This window comes from Oncorhynchus clarkii, chromosome 20, assembly GCF_045791955.1.
Source record: "Oncorhynchus clarkii lewisi isolate Uvic-CL-2024 chromosome 20, UVic_Ocla_1.0, whole genome shotgun sequence".
Taxonomy (NCBI): domain Eukaryota; kingdom Metazoa; phylum Chordata; class Actinopteri; order Salmoniformes; family Salmonidae; genus Oncorhynchus; species Oncorhynchus clarkii.
In genome coordinates, this window is record NC_092166.1 from 1,352,509 (window position 1) to 1,372,187 (window position 19,679).

The 19,679-nt window shown below is 45.6% G+C and overlaps 1 protein-coding gene across 1 annotated transcript; it reads right to left on the reverse strand.

The window, feature by feature from the left end:
- Positions 1–8,840: 8,840 nt before the first annotated feature.
- On the reverse strand, positions 8,841–15,573 carry LOC139377203 (large ribosomal subunit protein eL43). Its single transcript, XM_071120204.1, has 4 exons — positions 15,446–15,573; positions 13,743–13,871; positions 13,537–13,619; positions 8,841–8,997 (listed from the first exon to the last, which is right to left on the reverse strand). Exons 1-4 carry the CDS (start codon positions 15,446–15,448, stop codon positions 8,934–8,936), a joined length of 279 nt encoding a protein of 92 aa, XP_070976305.1. The 5' UTR covers positions 15,449–15,573; the 3' UTR covers positions 8,841–8,933.
- Positions 15,574–19,679: the final 4,106 nt, after the last annotated feature.

Here is a 19,679-nt window from a genome sequence, read left to right on the forward strand (position 1 = left end):
CTGGGTAATCTCAGACTTCATCCACGTTCAAAACATCTGGGTAATCTCAGACTTCATCCACGTTCAAAACATCTGGGTAATCTCAGACTTCATCCACCTCACCCTAATAATTTGGTCCCTCTCCCTGTCAGAATTTAGTCTACTGTTCTGACTTGGTGATGCGCATGTAGCCTATAGCTTGTTTTAGAGACATGTTATCATTCAATATTGTAAGAGCTTTAATTGTCTGCTTATATGCCCCCTGTATTGATCCTTCGCTGATTGAAATGTGGATAATAATATAAGATGAATATAGTGTCAATGTAAATGTACATTCTGCTAGTATCAGCTGATTGAGGGTCTTAAATTAAAGTGATAGAACCAACAAGGACTGTCATTCTACATTTGGGTTGGATAATTAATCAATAGTTGTAATTATGATCTGGAAAGGAGAGCCTTCTAGAGACAGAGTAATGTCCCTAAACATGTGAGGAGAGCCACTAGATTGTAATTTGAGCTAACCTTGCCCCAATCTTTTTCTGATCAAGGTTGGTCTGAAACTGTTGTAACATGTGTTGTCTCTTCCCTGTGAAAGTCAATGTACCCTGGACCTGAATTCAGGAGATGTCTAGAGACGTACAGAAAATCCCACGTCCCTGTCTGGAAGTTGGGGATCCCACGTCCCTGTCTGGAAGTTGGGGATCCCACGTCCCTGTCTGGAAGTTGGGGATCCCACGTCCCTGTCTGGAAGTTGGGGATCCTGCGTCCCTGTCTGGAAGTTGGGGATCCCACGTCCCTGTTTGGAAGTTGGGGATCCTGCGTCCCTGTTTGGAAGTTGGGGATCCCACGTCCCTGTCTGGAAGTTGGGGATCCCACGTCCCTGTCTGGAAGTTGGGGATCCCACGTCCCTGTCTGGAAGTTGGGGATCCTGCGTCCCTGTCTGGAAGTTGGGGATCCTGCGTCCCTGTTTGGAAGTTGGGGATCCTGCGTCCCTGTCTGGAAGTTGGGGATCCTGCGTCCCTGTCTGGAAGTTGGGGATCCCACGTCCCTGTTTGGAAGTTGGGGATCCTGCGTCCCTGTCTGGAAGTTGGGGATCCTGCGTCCCTGTCTGGAAGTTGGGGATCCTGCGTCCCTGTCTGGAAGTTGGGGATCCCACGTCCCTGTTTGGAAGTTGGGGATCCTGCGTCCCTGTCTGGAAGTTGGGGATCCTGCGTCCCTGTCTGGAAGTTGGGGATCCTGCGTCCCTGTCTGGAAGTTGGGGATCCTGCGTCCCTGTCTGGAAGTTGGGGATCCTGCGTCCCTGTCTGGAAGTTGGGGATCCCACGTCCCTGTTTGGAAGTTGGGGATCCTGCGTCCCTGTCTGGAAGTTGGGGATCCTGCGTCCCTGTCTGGAAGTTGGGGATCCTGCGTCCCTGTCTGGAAGTTGGGGATCCTGCGTCCCTGTCTGGAAGTTGGGGATCCTGCGTCCCTGTCTGGAAGTTGGGGATCCTGCGTCCCTGTCTGGAAGTTGGGGATCCTGCGTCCCTGTTTGGAAGTTGGGGATCCCACGTCCCTGTCTGGAAGTTGGGGATCCCACGTCCCTGTCTGGAAGTTGGGGATCCCACGTCCCTGTCTGGAAGTTGGGGATCCCACGTCCCTGTTTGGAAGTTGGGGATCCCACGTCCCTGTCTGGAAGTTGGGGATCCCACGTCCCTGTCTGGAAGTTGGGGATCCTGCGTCCCTGTCTGGAAGTTGGGGATCCCACGTCCCTGTCTGGAAGTTGGGGATCCCACGTCCCTGTCTGGAAGTTGGGGATCCTGCGTCCCTGTCTGGAAGTTGGGGATCCCACGTCCCTGTCTGGAAGTTGGGGATCCCACGTCCCTGTCTGGAAGTTGGGGATCCCACGTCCCTGTCTGGAAGTTGGGGATCCCACGTCCCTGTCTGGAAGTTGGGGATCCCACGTCCCTGTTTGGAAGTTGGGGATCCCACGTCCCTGTCTGGAAGTTGGGGATCCCACGTCCCTGTCTGGAAGTTGGGGATCCTGCGTCCCTGTCTGGAAGTTGGGGATCCCACGTCCCTGTCTGGAAGTTGGGGATCCCACGTCCCTGTCTGGAAGTTGGGGATCCTGCGTCCCTGTCTGGAAGTTGGGGATCCCACGTCCCTGTCTGGAAGTTGGGGATCCCGCGTCCCTGTCTGGAAGTTGGGGATCCTGAGTCCCTGTCTGGAAGTTGGGGATCCTGCGTCCCTGTCTGGAAGTTGGGGATCCCGCGTCCCTGTCTGGAAGTTGGGGATCCTGCGTCCCTGTCTGGAAGTTGGGGATCCCGCGTCCCTGTCTGGAAGTTGGGGATCCCGCGTCCCTGTCTGGAAGTTGGGGATCCTGAGTCCCTGTCTGGAAGTTGGGGATCCTGCGTCCCTGTCTGGAAGTTGGGGATCCTAAATTGCCAAATGGGCTGCAGCGTGCAGCATTTTTTCTTCGTTTGTCTAATATGATATATATTATGTAATTTAACACGTTGTGTGTGTGTATTTTTGATGAATTCCCGTGAATAGGACCTCTATTATAATTATAGTATTACCATACTACCCAGAATGAACGGGTGTCCGTTTTTTTCTGTGTGGATTTCCCTTAGGAGTATAGAATATGATGATATAGAAGCTAAAATCTAAATGCTTATATTAAAATGTAATGATTATTATCACACATGAAGTGATAAGAGGATGGAATGTGGACATTTTTTTGTTTGTGCTTTTCTAATAACCAATTTCTGTGTTAATGCAAGTGACTGATTGAACAAATCCTCCCTATCAGAGTCTGCAATTTGGCAGTACGCCCAGAACCTTGTTTAGAGATTATCTCAGTTTCAAGGTCTCAGCTCACATGTTATGAAACAGTATTGGTTGTCACATGAATGAAGGAAACATTAGTTATGAATGATGTATAAGCTAAATCATGCAAATACACGTTGGGCCCTCATACCACCCTCATGGAGTCTGTTTCTGACCGTTTGAGCAGACACATGCACATTTGTGGCCTGCTGGAGGTCATTTTGTAGGGCTCTGGCAGTGCTCCTCCTGCTCCTCCTTGCACAAAGGTGGAGTTAGCGGTCCTGCTGCTGGGTTGTTGCCCTCCTACGGCCTCCTCCACGTCTCCTGATGTACTGGCCTGTCTCCTGGTAGCGCTTCCATGCTCTGGACACTACGCGGACAGACACAGCAAACCTTCTTGCCACAGCTCGCATTGATGTGCCATCCTGGATGAGCTGCACTACCTGAGTCACTTGTGTGGGTTGTAGACTCTGTCTCATGTTACCACTAGAGTGAAAGCACCGCCAGCATTCAAAAGTGACCAAAACATCAGCCAGGAAGCATAGGAACTGAGAAGTGGTCTGTGGTCACCACCTGCAGAACCACTCCTTGTCTACTGTTGTCTATTCCATTTGCACAACAGCATGTGAAATGTATTGTCAATCAGTGTTGCTTCCTAAGTGGACAGTTTGGTGCGGCTGGCTTCCGGGTTGGATGCGCGCTGAGTTAAGAAGCCGTGCGGCTTGGTTGGGTTGTGTATCGGAGGACACATGACTTTCAACCTTCGTCTCTCCCGAGCCCGTACGGGAGTTGTAGCGATGAGACAAGATAGTAGCCACTAAACAATTGGATACCACGAAATTGGGGAGAAAAAGGGGTCAAATTCAACAACAAAAAAAGAAAGAGACAAGAAAGTAGTTAAGACGACTAGCTTGATTAAGTCTCCTCCATATATATCTCACTAGGTCAGGGTTTTTTAGTCTCCTCCATGTATATCTCACTAGGTCAGGATATTAAACCTCCTCCATATATATCTCACTAGGTCAGGATATTAAACCTCCTCCATGTATATCTCACTAGGTCAGGATATTAAACCTCCTCCATGTATATCTCACTAGGTCAGGGTTTTTTAGTCTCCTCCATGTATATCTCACTAGGTCAGGATATTAAACCTCCTCCATGTATATCTCACTAGGTCAGGGTTTTTTAGTCTCCAAATATCCACTATTTCTAATGTGTCCATAATATTAGTGATTTCCTTAAGGGCAGGGTGATGATAGTTTGTAGAGTAATTACCTTAAGGGCAGGGTGATGATAGTTTGTAGAGTGATTACCTTTAAGGGCACGGTGATGATAGTTTGTAGAGTGATTACCTTAAGGGCAGAGTGATGATAGTTTGTAGAGTGATGTCCTTAAGTGCCAGAGGGTGATAGTTTGTAGAGTGATTACCTTAAGGGCACGGTGATGATAGTTTGTAGAGTGATTCCCCTAAGGGTATGGTGATGATAGTTTGTAGAGTGATTACCTTAAGGGCAGGGTGATGATAGTTTGTAGAGTGATTACCTTAAGGGCACGGTGATGATAGTTTGTAGAGTGATTACCTTAAGGGCAGGCTGATGATAGTTTGTAGAGTGATTACCTTAAGGGCAGGGTGATGATAGTTTGTAGAGTGATTACCTTAAGGTCAGGGTGATGATAGTTTGTAGAGTGATTTCCTTAAGGGCAGGGTGATGATAGTTTGCAGAGTGATTACCTTTAAGGGCAGGGTGATGATAGTTTGTAGAGTGATTACCTTAAGGGCAGGGTGATGATAGTTTGTAGAGTGATTACCTTTAAGGGCACGGTGATGATAGTTTATAGAGTGATTTCCTTAAGGGCATGGTGATGATAGTTTGTAGAGGGATTACTTTAATAAGGGCACGGTGATGATAGTTTGTAGAGGGATTACCTTAAGGGCAGGGTGATGATAGTTTGTAGAGTGATTACCTTTAAGGGCACGGTGATGATAGTTTATAGAGTGATTTCCTTAAGGGCATGGTGATGATAGTTTGTAGAGGGATTACTTTAATAAGGGCACGGTGATGATAGTTTGTAGAGGGATTACCTTAAGGGCAGGGTGATGATAGTTTGTAGAGGGATTCCCTTAAGGGCAGGGTGATGATAGTTTGCAGAGTGATTACCTTTAAGGGCACGGTGATGATAGTTTGTAGAGTGATTCCCTTAAGGGCAGGGTGATGATAATTTGTAGAGGGATTACCTTTAAGGGCACGGTGATGATAGTTTATAGAGTGATTCCCTTAAGGGCAGGGTGATGATAGTTTGTAGAGTAATTACCTTAAGGGCAGGGTGATGATAGTTTGTAGAGTGATTCCCTTAAGGGCACGGTGATGATAGTTTGTAGAGTGATTACCTTAAGGGTACGGTGATGATAGTTTGTAGAGGGATTACCTTAAGGGCAGGGTGATGATGGTTTGTAGAGCGATTACCTTTAAGGTCCATTGAGGTACTTAACACTGTGTTACGGTCTCCATAATGATTTGATAATTTGTTGCCTGTAAGTTCAATAAATTGGCATAAATGTTTTCGAATAAGTATGTATCATCCTGATTTGGACCATATAGATTAATGAGCCAAATCTCTTTTTCGTCCACTTTCATATTAAAAAAATATCCACCTTCCTTGTGAATCTTTCCTGACTATTTGAACATTCAGATTGACATTTTTGTTAATAAATATCATCACACCTTTTGAGTTCTTTTGTCCAAGACAGAAAATTATTACCCCATTCGTCTAAGGACGTAGAGTGAGTTTCCTGTAAACAACTTTGTCTAAGGACGTAGAGTGAGTTTCCTGTAAACAGTATATGTTATATTCCTTTTACAACCGTTACAACTGGCTATGCTTATTTCACCCCTTACCATAACTAGATACTATTCTCAATCTAAATTGACCATAATTAGTGCTTGTAAAGTTCCTGCCATCAGAGGTATTATGGCGGTCAAAACTAGAGCTTTCAAATGTCTGATATTTAGAATTCAAGAAATATTTGTTTTATTCCGTTGCCTGTTTGCCTGTGAGCCAGTGCCACAGATGGTAGAAAATTGAGACAATATATTATGTGTGTAGCAAATCTGAGTAGGTTGATGTGTATGATATTGGATGTGATATAGTGAGAGTGTGTATGATGTCTGTATAAGAGTAAGACGATAATGTGTGATGTCCAAATAAATAATAACTCTGCCAATTTGCATGGTTGAGTGTCTATGTGTGTATTGCCTTAATATTCATAATTGTAATCCATGTCGTATCACCATCATAGTTGCAGCATAATTACCTTTAACATCATTGAAAAACACATCCCAGCATTTCCATAGCAATTGACGTTTCACATGATCATCAAAGAGACCTTGCATTACTCTGGAGACGGCTTCACTACAGTACAAATGTATTCCGTACAGTATGTTATTATTCCCCAATGCCCCTATTCTGATATCTTCCCCTTGCTTGTTGTAAACATTTATAAACTTGTAGACGAATACATAAAAAATATAGACAAACAAGAAACATGTTAAATTATAAAACAGTTCTCCACAATAGAGAGGGAGAGAAGAAAAAATAGTGCATATAGCCTTAATATTAAATTATACACACACACCTGATCTCGCTCTCTTCAGTCACTCTCTCTTTCTCTCTTCTATTTTTTCTTCTCTCCCTCTCTCTCTATTGTCGAGAACTGTTTTATAATTTAACATGTTTCTTGTTTGTGGCGCTATCTGCTTTGCTTAATATAAGGAATTTTAAATGATTTAACTTATACGTATACTTTTGATACCTAAGTACATTTAGAACCAATACTTTTATAATTTTTCTCAAGTAGTATTTTACTGGGTGACTTCCACTTTTACTTGAGTAACATTTTATTACAGTATCTATACTTTTACTACAGTATGACAATGACAAATATTATTTTCAATGGTGGGGGAGAGCCGAGATGGAGGCACGGTGGCTTCAACATAATGGTGGGGGAGACCCGAGATGGAGGCACGGTGGCTTCAACATAATGGTGGGGGAGAGCCGAGATGGAGGCACGGTGGCTTCAACATAATGGTGGGGGAGAGCCGAGATGTAGGCACGGTGGCTTCAACATAACGGTGGGTGAGAGCCAAGATGGAGGCACGGTGGCTTCAACATAATGGTGGGGGAGAGCCAAGATGGAGGCACCACGCCCCCTATCAGTCATCTAGTGTATACAGTGCCTTCAGAAAGTATTTACACCACTAGACTTTTTCCACACTTTGTGTTACAGTTTAAAATGCATTAAATTGAGATTGTCACACAATACGCCATAAAGTCAAAGTGGAATTATGTTTAGACATTTGTAAAAAATGAATTACAAACTGAAAAGCTGAAAAGTCGTGAGTCAATAATTATTCAATTTGTGCCAAGCTTAAATAAGTTTAGGAGTAAACATTTGCTTAATAAGTCACATACAGATCATTGGAAGGTCGACCAGTGAATTTCAAACGCAGATTCTACCAGACCAGGGAGGTTTTCCAATGCCTCACAAAGGGCACCTATTGGTAGAAATAAAAAAGCAGACAATGAATATCCCTTTGAGCACAGTGAAGTTATTACACTTTGGATGGTGTGTTCACTGGTTCTAACATGTACTGACTCACAGATGTGTTCACTGGTTCTAACATGTACTGACTCACAGATGAATACTTATGTACATTAGATATATTTCATTTAATAAATTGGCCAAAATCGTCTAAAAACACATTTTCACTTTGTCATTATGGGAGTGTGGTGTAGTTGGGTTAGACATTTTGTTGTTGTATCCATTTTGAATTACGGCTATAACTAAATGTGGAATAAGTGTCAATGGCACCTTGATTGAAGGACAGGCTCGTGGTAACGTCTGGAGCAGAATAAGTGGAACGCTATCAAATACAAACACATGGTTTCTATGTGTTTGACACCGTTCCATTAGCGCCGTTCCAGCCATTATTGTGAGCCGTCCTCCACTCAGCAGCCGCCACGGGTCAAGGGTCATGAATACTTTCTCAAGGCACGGTATACAAAATCATTGGCTGGAATAAGGAGGACAGCAGCGTCCCTCCCTGCCCATCCTAGCTCTTCAAAGACCTACATTAACCCCACCTACTTTGAGGAAAAATGTACTTACGACTGATGTGGTTGTCTCACCTTGCTATCTTAAGATAGATGCACTAGCTAAGTGGGTCTGGATAAGTCTGCTAAACGACTCACTAATGTCGTGGCTCTTGAAAGATTATCAACCAACCGAGCCACTGCCTGTTCACCCCGCTATCATCCAGAAGGCGAGGTCAGTACAGGTGAATCAAAGCAGGGACCGAGAGACTGAAGAACAGCTTCTAACTCAAGGCCATCAGACTGTTAAACAGCCACCACTAACATTGAGTGGCTGCTGCCAACACACTGACTCAACTCCAGCCACTTTAATAATGGGAATTGATGTAAAATATATCACTAGCCACATTAAACAATGCCACTTTTATGTTTACATACCCCACATTATTCATCTCATATGTATATACTGTACTCTATACCATCTACTGTATCTTGCCTATGCCGTTCTGTACCATCACTCATTCATATATCTTCATGTACATATTCTTTATCCCTTTACAGTTGTGAAATTGTTAGGTTACGCGTTGGTTATTACGGCATTGTCGTAACTAGAAGCACAAGCATTTTGCATTAACATCTGCTAACCATGTGTATGTGACAAATAAAATTTGATTTAGATAAGTCTGCTAAACGACTCCCTGCTGTAGTGGCTCTGGATCAGTCTACTAAACGACTCCCTACTGTAGTGGCTCTGGATCAGTCTGCTAAACGACTCCCTGCTGTAGTGGCTCTGGATCAGTCTGCTAAACGACTCCCTACTGTAGTGGCTCTGGATCAGTCTACTAAACGACTCCCTACTGTAGTGGCTCTGGATCAGTCTGCTAAAAAAGTGGCTCTGGATCAGAGTCTACTAAAATGTAGAAATAATCAGCAACACAACATAGTAACAGAGACTCAGGCGTTCCTCTCTTGACTGCTTTTTATTGTGGTGGATGTTTGATGAGGCAGCGTCCAGCTCAGGATAAACAACACAACAGTCTGGTCCCTCCAGTAACCCTCTACTGGTCCTTCAGCTCCTTCAGTCTCCTGATGGCCGACTTCACTGTGACTGCAGACGTCGTGCTGGAACACAAAGGGGAACAATGATTCAGTACAGAGAGGAACAAGTTACACTGAACAAAAAAATTAAAGCAACATGTTAAGTGTTGGTCCCATGTTTCATGAGCAAAAAAATCAATCCTGACATTAACTTTACGCACAAAAAGCTCTCGTTTTGGGCACAAATGTGTTTCCATCCCTGTTAGTGAGCATGTCCAAGATAATCCATCCACCTGTCAGGTGTGGCATATCAAGAAACTGATTAAACAGCACCACCATTACACAGGTGCACCTTGTGCTGGGGACAATAAAAGGCCAATCTAAAATGTCCGGTTGTGTCACACAACACAATGCCACAGATTTCTCAAGTTTTGAGGGAGCGTACAATTGGCATGCTGACTACAAGAATGCCCACCAGAACTGTAGCCAGAGAATTGAATGTTAATTGCTTTACCGTAAGCCGACTCCATTGTTTTAGAGAATTTGGCAGTACGGGGTGGGGGGGGGCTGAGCAATGTGTGTGGGTAAATAAAGCCCAACATTCTGATAGGTCCGGCCGCTGGGGAGCCAGGTCCGGCCGCTGGGGAGCCAGACCCAGCCAATGCCCCCCAGGGCACACCCACGGCTGCACCCTTGCCCAGTCATGTGAAATCCATAGACTTAATGAATACATTTCAATTGACTAATTTCCTACATACTGTAACTCAGTAAAAAAAAGTTTAAATTGTTGCGTTATAGTATTGACCTTTTTGAGGAAGTGAACCCTGGAAAAAAAAAATACAAAAATCAGCATTTCTGACCATAGTATTCACGGGTGGAATGGTCCTTATGTCGGGGCACGAATCATTTTTTAAACATTTTTGATACATTTCCCCAAACGTCACATCCGGGCGCATTACCTGCATGGATAGCAACCATTCTATACACTTCCCGCCCGTCCTTGGACACTGTGCTATCTAACCTCCAAACGAGCTTCAATGCCATACAACACTCCTTCCATGGCCTCCCAACTGCTCTTAAACGCTAGTAAAACAAAATGCATGCTTTTCAACCGTTCGCTGCCTGCACCCGCACGCCTGACCAGCATCACCACCCTGGATGGTTCCGACCTTGAATATGTGGACATCTATAAGTACCTAGGTGTCTGGCTAGACTGTAAACTCTCCTTCCAGACTCATATCAAACATCTCCAATCGAAAATCAAATCAAGAGTCGGCTTTCTATTCCGCAACAAAGCCTCCTTCACTCACGCTGCCAAACTTACCCTAGTAAAACTGACTATCCTACCGATCCTCAACTTCGGCGATGTCATCTACAAAATTGCTTCCAACACTACTCAGCAAACTGGATGCAGTCTATCACAGTGCCATCCGTTTTGTCACTAAAGCACCTTATACCACTCACCACTGCAACCTGTATGCTCTAGTCGGCTGGCCCTCGCTACATATTCGTCGCCAGACCCACTGGCTCCAGGTCATCTACAAGTCCATGCTAGGTAAAGCTCCGCCTTATCTCAGTTCACTGGTCACGATGGCAACACCCACCCGTAGCACGCGCTCCAGCAGGTGTATCTCACTGATCATCCCTAAAGCCAACACCTCATTTGGCCGCCTTTCTTTCCAGTTCTCTGCTGCCTGTGACTGGAACGAATTGCAAAAATCGCTGAAGTTGGAGACTCATCTCCCTCACCAACTTCAAACATCAGCTATCTGAGCAGCTAACCGATCGCTGCAGCTGTACATAGTCCATCTGTAAATAGCCCACCCAATTTACCTACCTCATCCCCGTACTGTTTTTATTTATTTTTTGCTCTTTTGCACACCAATATCTCTACCTGTACATGACCATCTGATCATTTATCACTCGTGTTAATCTGCAAAATTGTAATTATTCGCCTACCTCCTTATGCCTTTTGCACACAATGTATATAGACTCTCCTTTTTTTCTACTGTGTTATTGACTTGTTAATTGTTTACTCCATGTGTAACTGTGTGTTGTCTGTTCACACTGCTTTGCTTTATCTTGGCCAGGTCGCAGTTGCAAATGAGAACTTACCTAGCCTACCTGGTTAAATAAAGGTGAAATAAAATGTTTGTTTTTTTAAGTAAGTAGCGTTCGCAGCAGGTGCCAGGATGTGTAGCACACGGATATGTGGTTTACCATCTAGTAGGTAGATACATATAAATAGGATTGACAGCCACCCAAGTTCCCCCCCCCACACGAGTCTAAGCCAGGGGGGGGGGGGGGGGTTCTACTAAACTATATGGAATTGTTTTAAGGTCATTTCGTCTGAATTTTAAGATCCCTTTAGTCTCTGAATGTTCTCGAGTGGCCCAGCCAGAGCCCGGGCTTGAACCCGATCTAACATCTCTGGAAAAACATTCAAATAGCTGTGCAGCAACGCTCCCCATCCACCCTAACAAGGCTTGAGAGGATCTGCAGAGAAGAACAGGAGAAACTCCCCAAATACAGGGGTGCCAAGCTTGTATAATAATGGGGGTCAAGGTAGTTTTGAATGATATGTTTGTCAATGTCAGTAGAGTAGGCTACCCTGTAATGTGTGGTATTAAAACCAAGTTCAACTAACGTCTACAGTCAGTGTAGTAGAATTGCATTTAGTGCGTTTGTGTCACATTTCTCCCCATAGAAAGAAATGGCATATAGCCTAGGCCTTCTCTAAAAGCACTTAACCATGCATTGAACGCCCAGTTAACTTTATTAGCCTAAATCATGGCTCACAAATTATTAGTAGCCTATTCTCATGCATAGAACAAGCCAGCCGACTTGCCTGTGTAAAACAAATAGTTTTGTAGTGGATTTCACAATTGTGCAGCGCCACAGCTAAATGACTGCAGTGGAAACACTGCTAGAACTCAAAACCATTGGCACATCTTTCCTAGGACAAAACACTGAACTGATATGACTGGATAGATGGCGGAGTCCTTCCTACAAAACTTTGAAGGAAAAATGCGCTTCCAAACTATTTCAACAGGGCCCATGACTCCATCTTCTCCCAACAGTCATGTTCCAGAGGTACTGAACAAAAAAACAAGACAATTTCAAAGACTTTACTGAGGTAGGTCATGGAAGGAAATCAGTCAATTGAAGTAAAATTGGGTCCTAATCTACGGATTTCACATGACTGGGCAATACAGATATACATCTGTTGGTCACGGAAACTCTAAGGGTGTGGATCAGAAAACCAGTCAGTATCTGGTGTGACCACCATTTGCCTCGTGCAACGAGACAGACATCTCCTTCTCATTGAGTAGATCAGGCTGTTGATTGTGGTCTGTGGAATGTTGTCCCACTCCTCTTCAATGGCTGTGCGAAGTCGCTGGATATTGGTGGGAACTGGAACACGCTGTCGTACACGTTGATCCAGAGCATCCCAAACATGCTTAACACGTGACATATCTGGTAAGTATGCGGATCGTGGAAGAACTGGGACATTTTCAGCTTCCAGGAATTGTGCCCAGATCCCTGCCACATGGGGCCGTGCATTATCATGATGAAACATGAGGTGATGGTGGCGGATTTTTTCTGACCTTCTCTAAGAAGAGACATGTGAAAACAGCATTAGACTGAGGATGAACAACTGAGGGTGCAGGATTTAGTTCCAGTCCTGCTGTAACACTGTTTCCAGATCGGTGCAGATGACGGACAGGAAGCCACTAAACTATACCATACAGCCTTCCGATTCCCCCCCAGAGCAGCAAGAGGAACCTCTCTACCGTCAAACCCAACACATTAACCCGAGAACTCCCACGAAGCCAATCTCCTTTCTGTCCTGGCACCTCAATGGTGTTATCAGCTTCCTCCTGAAGCTAGGAAAGCAGAGTTCCTGCCCATCTTCCAAAAAGCACACAAAACCCTACCTCTACAAACAGCATGGTAACCCCTCCACCCCCCAGAAAGCCTCTTGGAACAGTCAGGTGCTGCACGTGTTCGTTCACCTCTTACTATGACTGACGTGGATTCCACCTAGCCATCGGAAGATGAACAGGAAGTTGCTCTGGATAGGAGCATCTGCTAAATGACTAAAACTTAAATGTTACCGGCTAGTTCTAGAGGCTGGACAGCAAACAGATCTGAGGGAGAATCAACCAGGGGGTGAAGAACACCTACATACAGTCCAGACCCCGTCACCCACCCACCGCCCAGACCCCCGTCACCCACCCCACAGACCCCCGTCACCCACCCACCAGACCCCCGTCACCCACCCACCGTCCAGACCCCCTCACCCACCCAGCGCCCAGACCCCCGTCACCCAGACCCCCGTCACCCACCCACCGCCCACACACCCCCGTTACCCACCCACCCCCGTTACCCACACACCCCCATTACCCACACACCCCCATTACCCACACACCCCCATTGCCCACACACCCCCATTACCCACACACCGCCCACACACCCCCGTTACCCACACACCCCCGTCACCCACCGCCCACACACCCCCGTCACCCACCGCCCACACACCCCCGTCACCCACCGCCCACACACCCCCGTCACCCACCCCCGTCACCGTCCAGACCCCGTCACCCACACATTGCTACTTACTTGTATGTCCAGGCACCTCCAGCAACAGTCTTCATGCAGGACCCGCAGTGCCAGATACCAACAGCCCTCCTCTTCATCTTAGTCTGAAGATTAAAAACAATTAAGTGCTGTGATTAACTTCCGCATTGTTATAACACATCAGTAACAGTTCTGTGGGACCGCACATCGGTGTACCTGGCTGTATATGTTAGAGGTGTGGACCGTACCTTGCCACAGAAGGAGCAGGTGTACTTGGCGTGCTGGCTGATCTCAATCTTCTTCACCATCTTCCTGAGCGACGCGCCGTAACGCGTGCCATATTTACCCACAATCCCCACCTTCTTGGTGCGCTTAGCCTGAGGAAGACCATCATTAATAAACACAATTATTCATACACAACTCTCTCAAGTTAGCAAATCTCACTTTACTGTGATAGGAAATAGCCCTCCCAAAACGCAGCTAGATATCTAAACAGAGGCAATGCCACAACACAGCTAGATATCTAAACAGAGGCAATGCCACAACACAGCTAGATATCTAAACAGAGGCAATGTCAAACCACCGCTAGATATCTAAACAGAGGCAATGCCAAAACACAGCCAGATATCTAAACAGAGGCAATGCCAAAACACAGCTAGATATCTAAACAGAGGCAATGTCAAACCACCGCTAGATATCTAAACAGAGGCAATGCCACAACACAGCCAGATATCTAAACAGAGGCAATGCCAAACCACCGCTAGATATCTAAACAGAGGCAATGCCAAACCATTCAGCCAGATATCTAAACAGAGGCAATGCCAAACCATTCAGCCAGATATCTAAACAGAGGCAATGCCACAACACAGCTAGATATCTAAACAGAGGCAATGCCACAACACAGCTAGATATCTAAACAGAGGCAATGCCACAACACCACTAGATATCTAAACAGAGGCAATGCCAAACCACCGCTAGATATCTAAACAGAGGCAATGCCAAACCATTCAGCCAGATATCTAAACAGAGGCAATGCCACAACACAGCTAGATATCTAAACAGAGGCAATGTCAAACCACCGCTAGATATCTAAACAGAGGCAATGCCAAACCATTCAGCCAGATATCTAAACAGAGGCAATGCCACAACACAGCTAGATATCTAAACAGAGGCAATGCCAAACCATTCAGCCAGATATCTAAACAGAGGCAATGCCACAACACAGCTAGATATCTAAACAGAGGCAATGCCACAACACCACTAGATATCTAAACAGAGGCAATGCCAAACCACAGCTAGATATCTAAACAGAGGCAATGCCAAACCATTCAGCCAATTTGACTAGCCAAGGACAGTCTCTTCCTAAACAACATTACAGAAGCATAAAGTTAGCGATTAGCCAAGTTGTAAAAGCATGCAATCAACTAGCGCTCCCGTTGACTTCTCGGTTTAAAGGCAGAAGACTAAGACCTCTGACAACCCCACTCGGGAATATCGTTAGTCGCGGTTACCGGTATTTCTCCGAACATTAGCCACGCCGCCTCTAGCGAAAGCAGCGAGGACGGACTGGGAGTTTAGCCTTTCCAGATGAGCATGCTAAAAACAGCCTAGTTGCTTGCTTATAACGAGTTATTGACACGGACCATGATTTGGGTCTGGTGACTGCTGCAATATTACAAAAAACACACTCCCCGCTGTACCGAGTACACCCGGTTTCAGCCAGAAACCTGACACCAAGCCGAAAGCCATGCACGTACTGGGCGGCCATTGCTACGACTTTCAAGTATGCGAACACAAAAAAATGTATATATATTTTGGCATTTTGTTCACAATAATATCTGTAATAATTTGTGGATCTAATTGCGAATTATATATACAGACCACCAGATCAATTATTCGCATTGGATTAGATAGATTGGTGTGGATTAAGACGGGAACATTTTGGGCTCACCATTGTTGCTGAGGAGACGTCGGTCCAAAGAGGAAGAGCTGAGGTCGCAGGCGCACTTTACCCCTGTGGAACGTGTTGCATTGTGGGATGTCGGCGCTGTCCTGGGCCTTTTGAGCCCCAGTTGAGAGGGAAAAGTAGTTACAAATTAAAGGTTTTAAATATTTTAAAATTTAGTTTTGGGTCTGTCTACAAGTGATACATCACTAGAGGAATATAGATCTAGTAAATGTTTTTTGTTTTCCTATAATTAGATAAAAACAGCCAGAGAGTTTCTTGAACCAAATGCAAATAAATTAATAAAATAACCAAACTGTCCATGTACATTATAGCCATAATACACAGGATTCTAATGTTAATAATGTCATAAAAGCTATATGCATGTATACACAGTTGAAGTCAGAAGTTTACATACACCTTAACCAAATACATTTAAACTCAGTGTTTCACAATTCCCGACATTTAATCCTAGTAAAAATTCCCTGTTTTAGGTCAGTTAGGATCACCACTTTATTTTAAGAATGTGAAATGTCACAATAATAGTAGAGATAATTATTTATTTAAGCTTTTATTTCTTTCATCACATTCCCAGTGGGTCAGAAGTTAACATACTCAATTAGTATTTGGTAGCATTGCCTTTAAATTGTTTAACATGGGTCACACATTTTAGGTAGCCTTCCACAAGCTTCCCTCTATAAGTCTTCCAATACCTTGACTTTGTTGGCCTTAAGAAATTTTCCACAACTTTGGAAGTATGCTTGGGGTCATTGTCCATTTGGAAGACCCATTTGCAACCAAGCTTTAACTTCCTGATTGATGTCTTGAGATGTTGCTTCAATATATCCACAATTTTCCTACCTCATGATGCCATCGATTTAGTGAAGTGCACTAGTCCCTCCTGCAGCAAAGCACCCCCACAACATGATGCTGCCACCCCCGTGCTTCAGTGTTGGGATGGTGTTCTTCGGCTTGCAAGCCTCACTGCTTCTTGACACAACGCACATCCAACCCGGAAGCCAGCTGCACCAATCTGTCGGAGGAAACACCGTACACCTGGCGACCTGGTCAGCGTGCACTGCGCCCGACCCGCCACACGAGTCGCTAGTGCGCGATGAGACAAGGATATCCCTGCCGGCCAAACTTTCCCAAACCCGGACGACGCTGGGCAAATTGTGCGTCACCCCATGAACCTCCCGGTCTTGGCCGGCTGTGACGGAACCTGGGCTCGAACCCAGAATCTCTCACCTTAGACCACTGCGCCGTATCTATATCCAAGGCCCCCGGATATAGATACGTTTGTACCTGTTTCCTCCAACATCTTCACAAGGTCCTTTGCTGTTGTTCTGGGATTGATTTGCACTTTTCGCACCAAAGTACATTCATCTTTAGGAGACAGAACACATCTCCTTCCTGAGCGGTATGACGGCTGCGTGGTCCCATGGTGTTTATACTTGCGTGCTATTGTTTGCACCGATAAATGTGTACCTTCGGGCATTTGGAAATTGCTCCCAAAGACGAACCAGACTTGTGGAGGTCTACAATTATTCTTCTGAGGTCTTGGCTGATTTCTTTTGATTTTACCATAATGTCAAGCAAAGAGGCACTGAGTTCGAAGGTAGGCCTTGAAATACATCCACAGGTACACCTCCAATTGACTCAAATGATGTCAATTAGCCTATTAGAAGCTTCTAAAGCCATGACATCATTTTCTGGAATTTTCCAAGCTGTTTAAAGGCACAGTCAACTTAGTGTATGTAAACCTCTGACCTACTGGAATTGTGATACAGTGAATTATAAATCAAATAATCTGTCTGTAAACAATTGTTGGAAAAATGACTTGTGTCATGCACAAAGTAGATGTCCTAACCGACTTGATAAAAATATAGTTTGTTAACAAGAAATTTGTGGACAGTACCGTTCAGTGCTGTGGCTGGACAGGACAATGATAGAGGTTAAACTGTAGGCTCAGTGCTGTGGCTGGACAGGACAATGATAGAGGTTAAACTGGGCTCAGTGCTGTGGCTGGACAGGACAATGATATAGGTTAAACTGGGCTCAGTGCTGTGGCTGGACAGGACAATGATAGAGGTTAAACTGGGCTCAGTGCTGTGGATGGACAGGACAATGATAGAGTTTAAACTGTAGGTTCAGTGCTGTGGCTGGACAGGACAATGATAGAGGTTAAACTGGGCTCAGTGCTGTGGCTGGACAGGACAATGATAGAGGTTAAACTGGGCTCAGTGCTGTGGCTGGACAGGACAATGATAGAGGTTAAACTGGGCTCAGTGCTGTGGCTGGACAGGACAATGATAGAGGTTAAACTGGGCTCAGTGCTGTGGCTGGACAGGACAATGATAGAGGTTAAACTGGGCTCAGTGCTGTGGCTGGACAGGACAATGATAGAGGTTAAACTGGGCTCAGTGCTGTGGCTGGACAGGACAATGATAGAGGTTAAACTGGGCTCAGTGCTGTGGCTGGACAGGACAATGATAGAGGTTAAACTGGGCTCAGTGCTGTGGCTGGACAGGACAATGATAGAGGTTAAACTGGGCTCAGTGCTGTGGCTGGACAGGACAATGATAGAGGTTAAACTGGGCTCAGTGCTGTGGCTGGACAGGACAATGATAGAGGTTAAACTGGGCTCAGTGCTGTGGCTGGACAGGACAATGATAGAGGTTAAACTGGGCTCAGTGCTGTGGCTGGACAGGACAATGATAGAGGTTAAACTGGGCTCAGTGCTGTGGCTGGACAGGACAATGATAGAGGTTAAACTGGGCTCAGTGCTGTGGCTGGACAGGACAATGATAGAGTTTAAACTGGGCTCAGTGCTGTGGCTGGACAGGACAATGATAGAGTTTAAACTGGGCTCAGTGCTTTGGCTGGACAGGACAATGATATAGGTTAAACTGGGCTCAGTGCTGTGGCTGGACAGGACAATGATAGAGGTTAAACTGGGCTCAGTGCTGTGGCTGGACAGGACAATGATAGAGGTTAAACTAGGCTCAGTGCTGTGGCTGGACAGGACAATGATAGAGTTTAAACTGGGCTCAGTGCTGTGGCTGGACAGGACAATGGTAGAGGTTAAACTGGGCTCAGTGCTGTGGCTGGACAGGACAATGATAGAGGTTAAACTGGGCTCAGTGCTGTGGCTGGACAGGACAATGATAGAGGTTAAACTGGGCTCAGTGCTGTGGCTGGACAGGACAATGATAGAGGTTAAACTGGGCTCAGTGCTGTGGCTGGACAGGACAATGATAGAGGTTAAACTGGGCTCAGTGCTGTGGCTGGACAGGACAATGATAGAGGTTAAACTGGGCTCAGTGCTGTGGCTGGACAGGACAATGATAGAGGTTAAACTGGGCTCAGTGCTGTGGCTGGACAGGACAATGATAGAGTTTAAACTGGGCTCAGTGCTGTGGCTGGACAGGACAATGATAGAGGTTAAACTGGGCTCAGTGCTGTGGCTGGACAGGACAATGATAGAGGTTAAACTGGGCTCAGTGCTGTGGCTGGACAGGACAATGATAGAGGTTAAACTGGGCTCAGTGCTGTGGCTGGACAGGACAATGATAGAGGTTAAACTGGGCTCAGTGCTGTGGATGGACAGGACAATGATAGAGGTTAAACTGGGCTCAGTGCTGTGGCTGGACAGGACAATGATAGAGGTTAAACTGGGCCCAGTGCTGTGGATGGACAGGACAATGATAGAGGTTAAACTGGGCTCAGTGCTGTGGCTGGACAGGACAATGATAGAGGTTAAACTGGGCTCAGTGCTGTGGCTGGACAGGACAATGATAGAGGTTAAACTGGGCTCAGTGCTGTGGATGGACAGGACAATGATAGAGGTTAAACTGGGCTCAGTGCTGTGGCTGGACAGGACAATGATAGAGGTTAAACTGGGCTCAGTGCTGTGGCTGGACAGGACAATGATAGAGGTTAAACTGGGCTCAGTGCTGTGGATGGACAGGACAATGATAGAGGTTAAACTGGGCTCAGTGCTGTGGCTGGACAGGACAATGATAGAGGTTAAACTGGGCTCAGTGCTGTGGATGGACAGGACAATGATAGAGGTTAAACTGGGCTCAGTGCTGTGGATGGACAGGACAATGATAGAGGTTAAACTGGGCTCAGTGCTGTGGATGGACAGGACAATGATAGAGGTTAAACTGGGCTCAGTGCTGTGGACAATGATAGAGGTTAAACTGGGCTCAGTGCTGTGGCTGGACAGGACAATGAT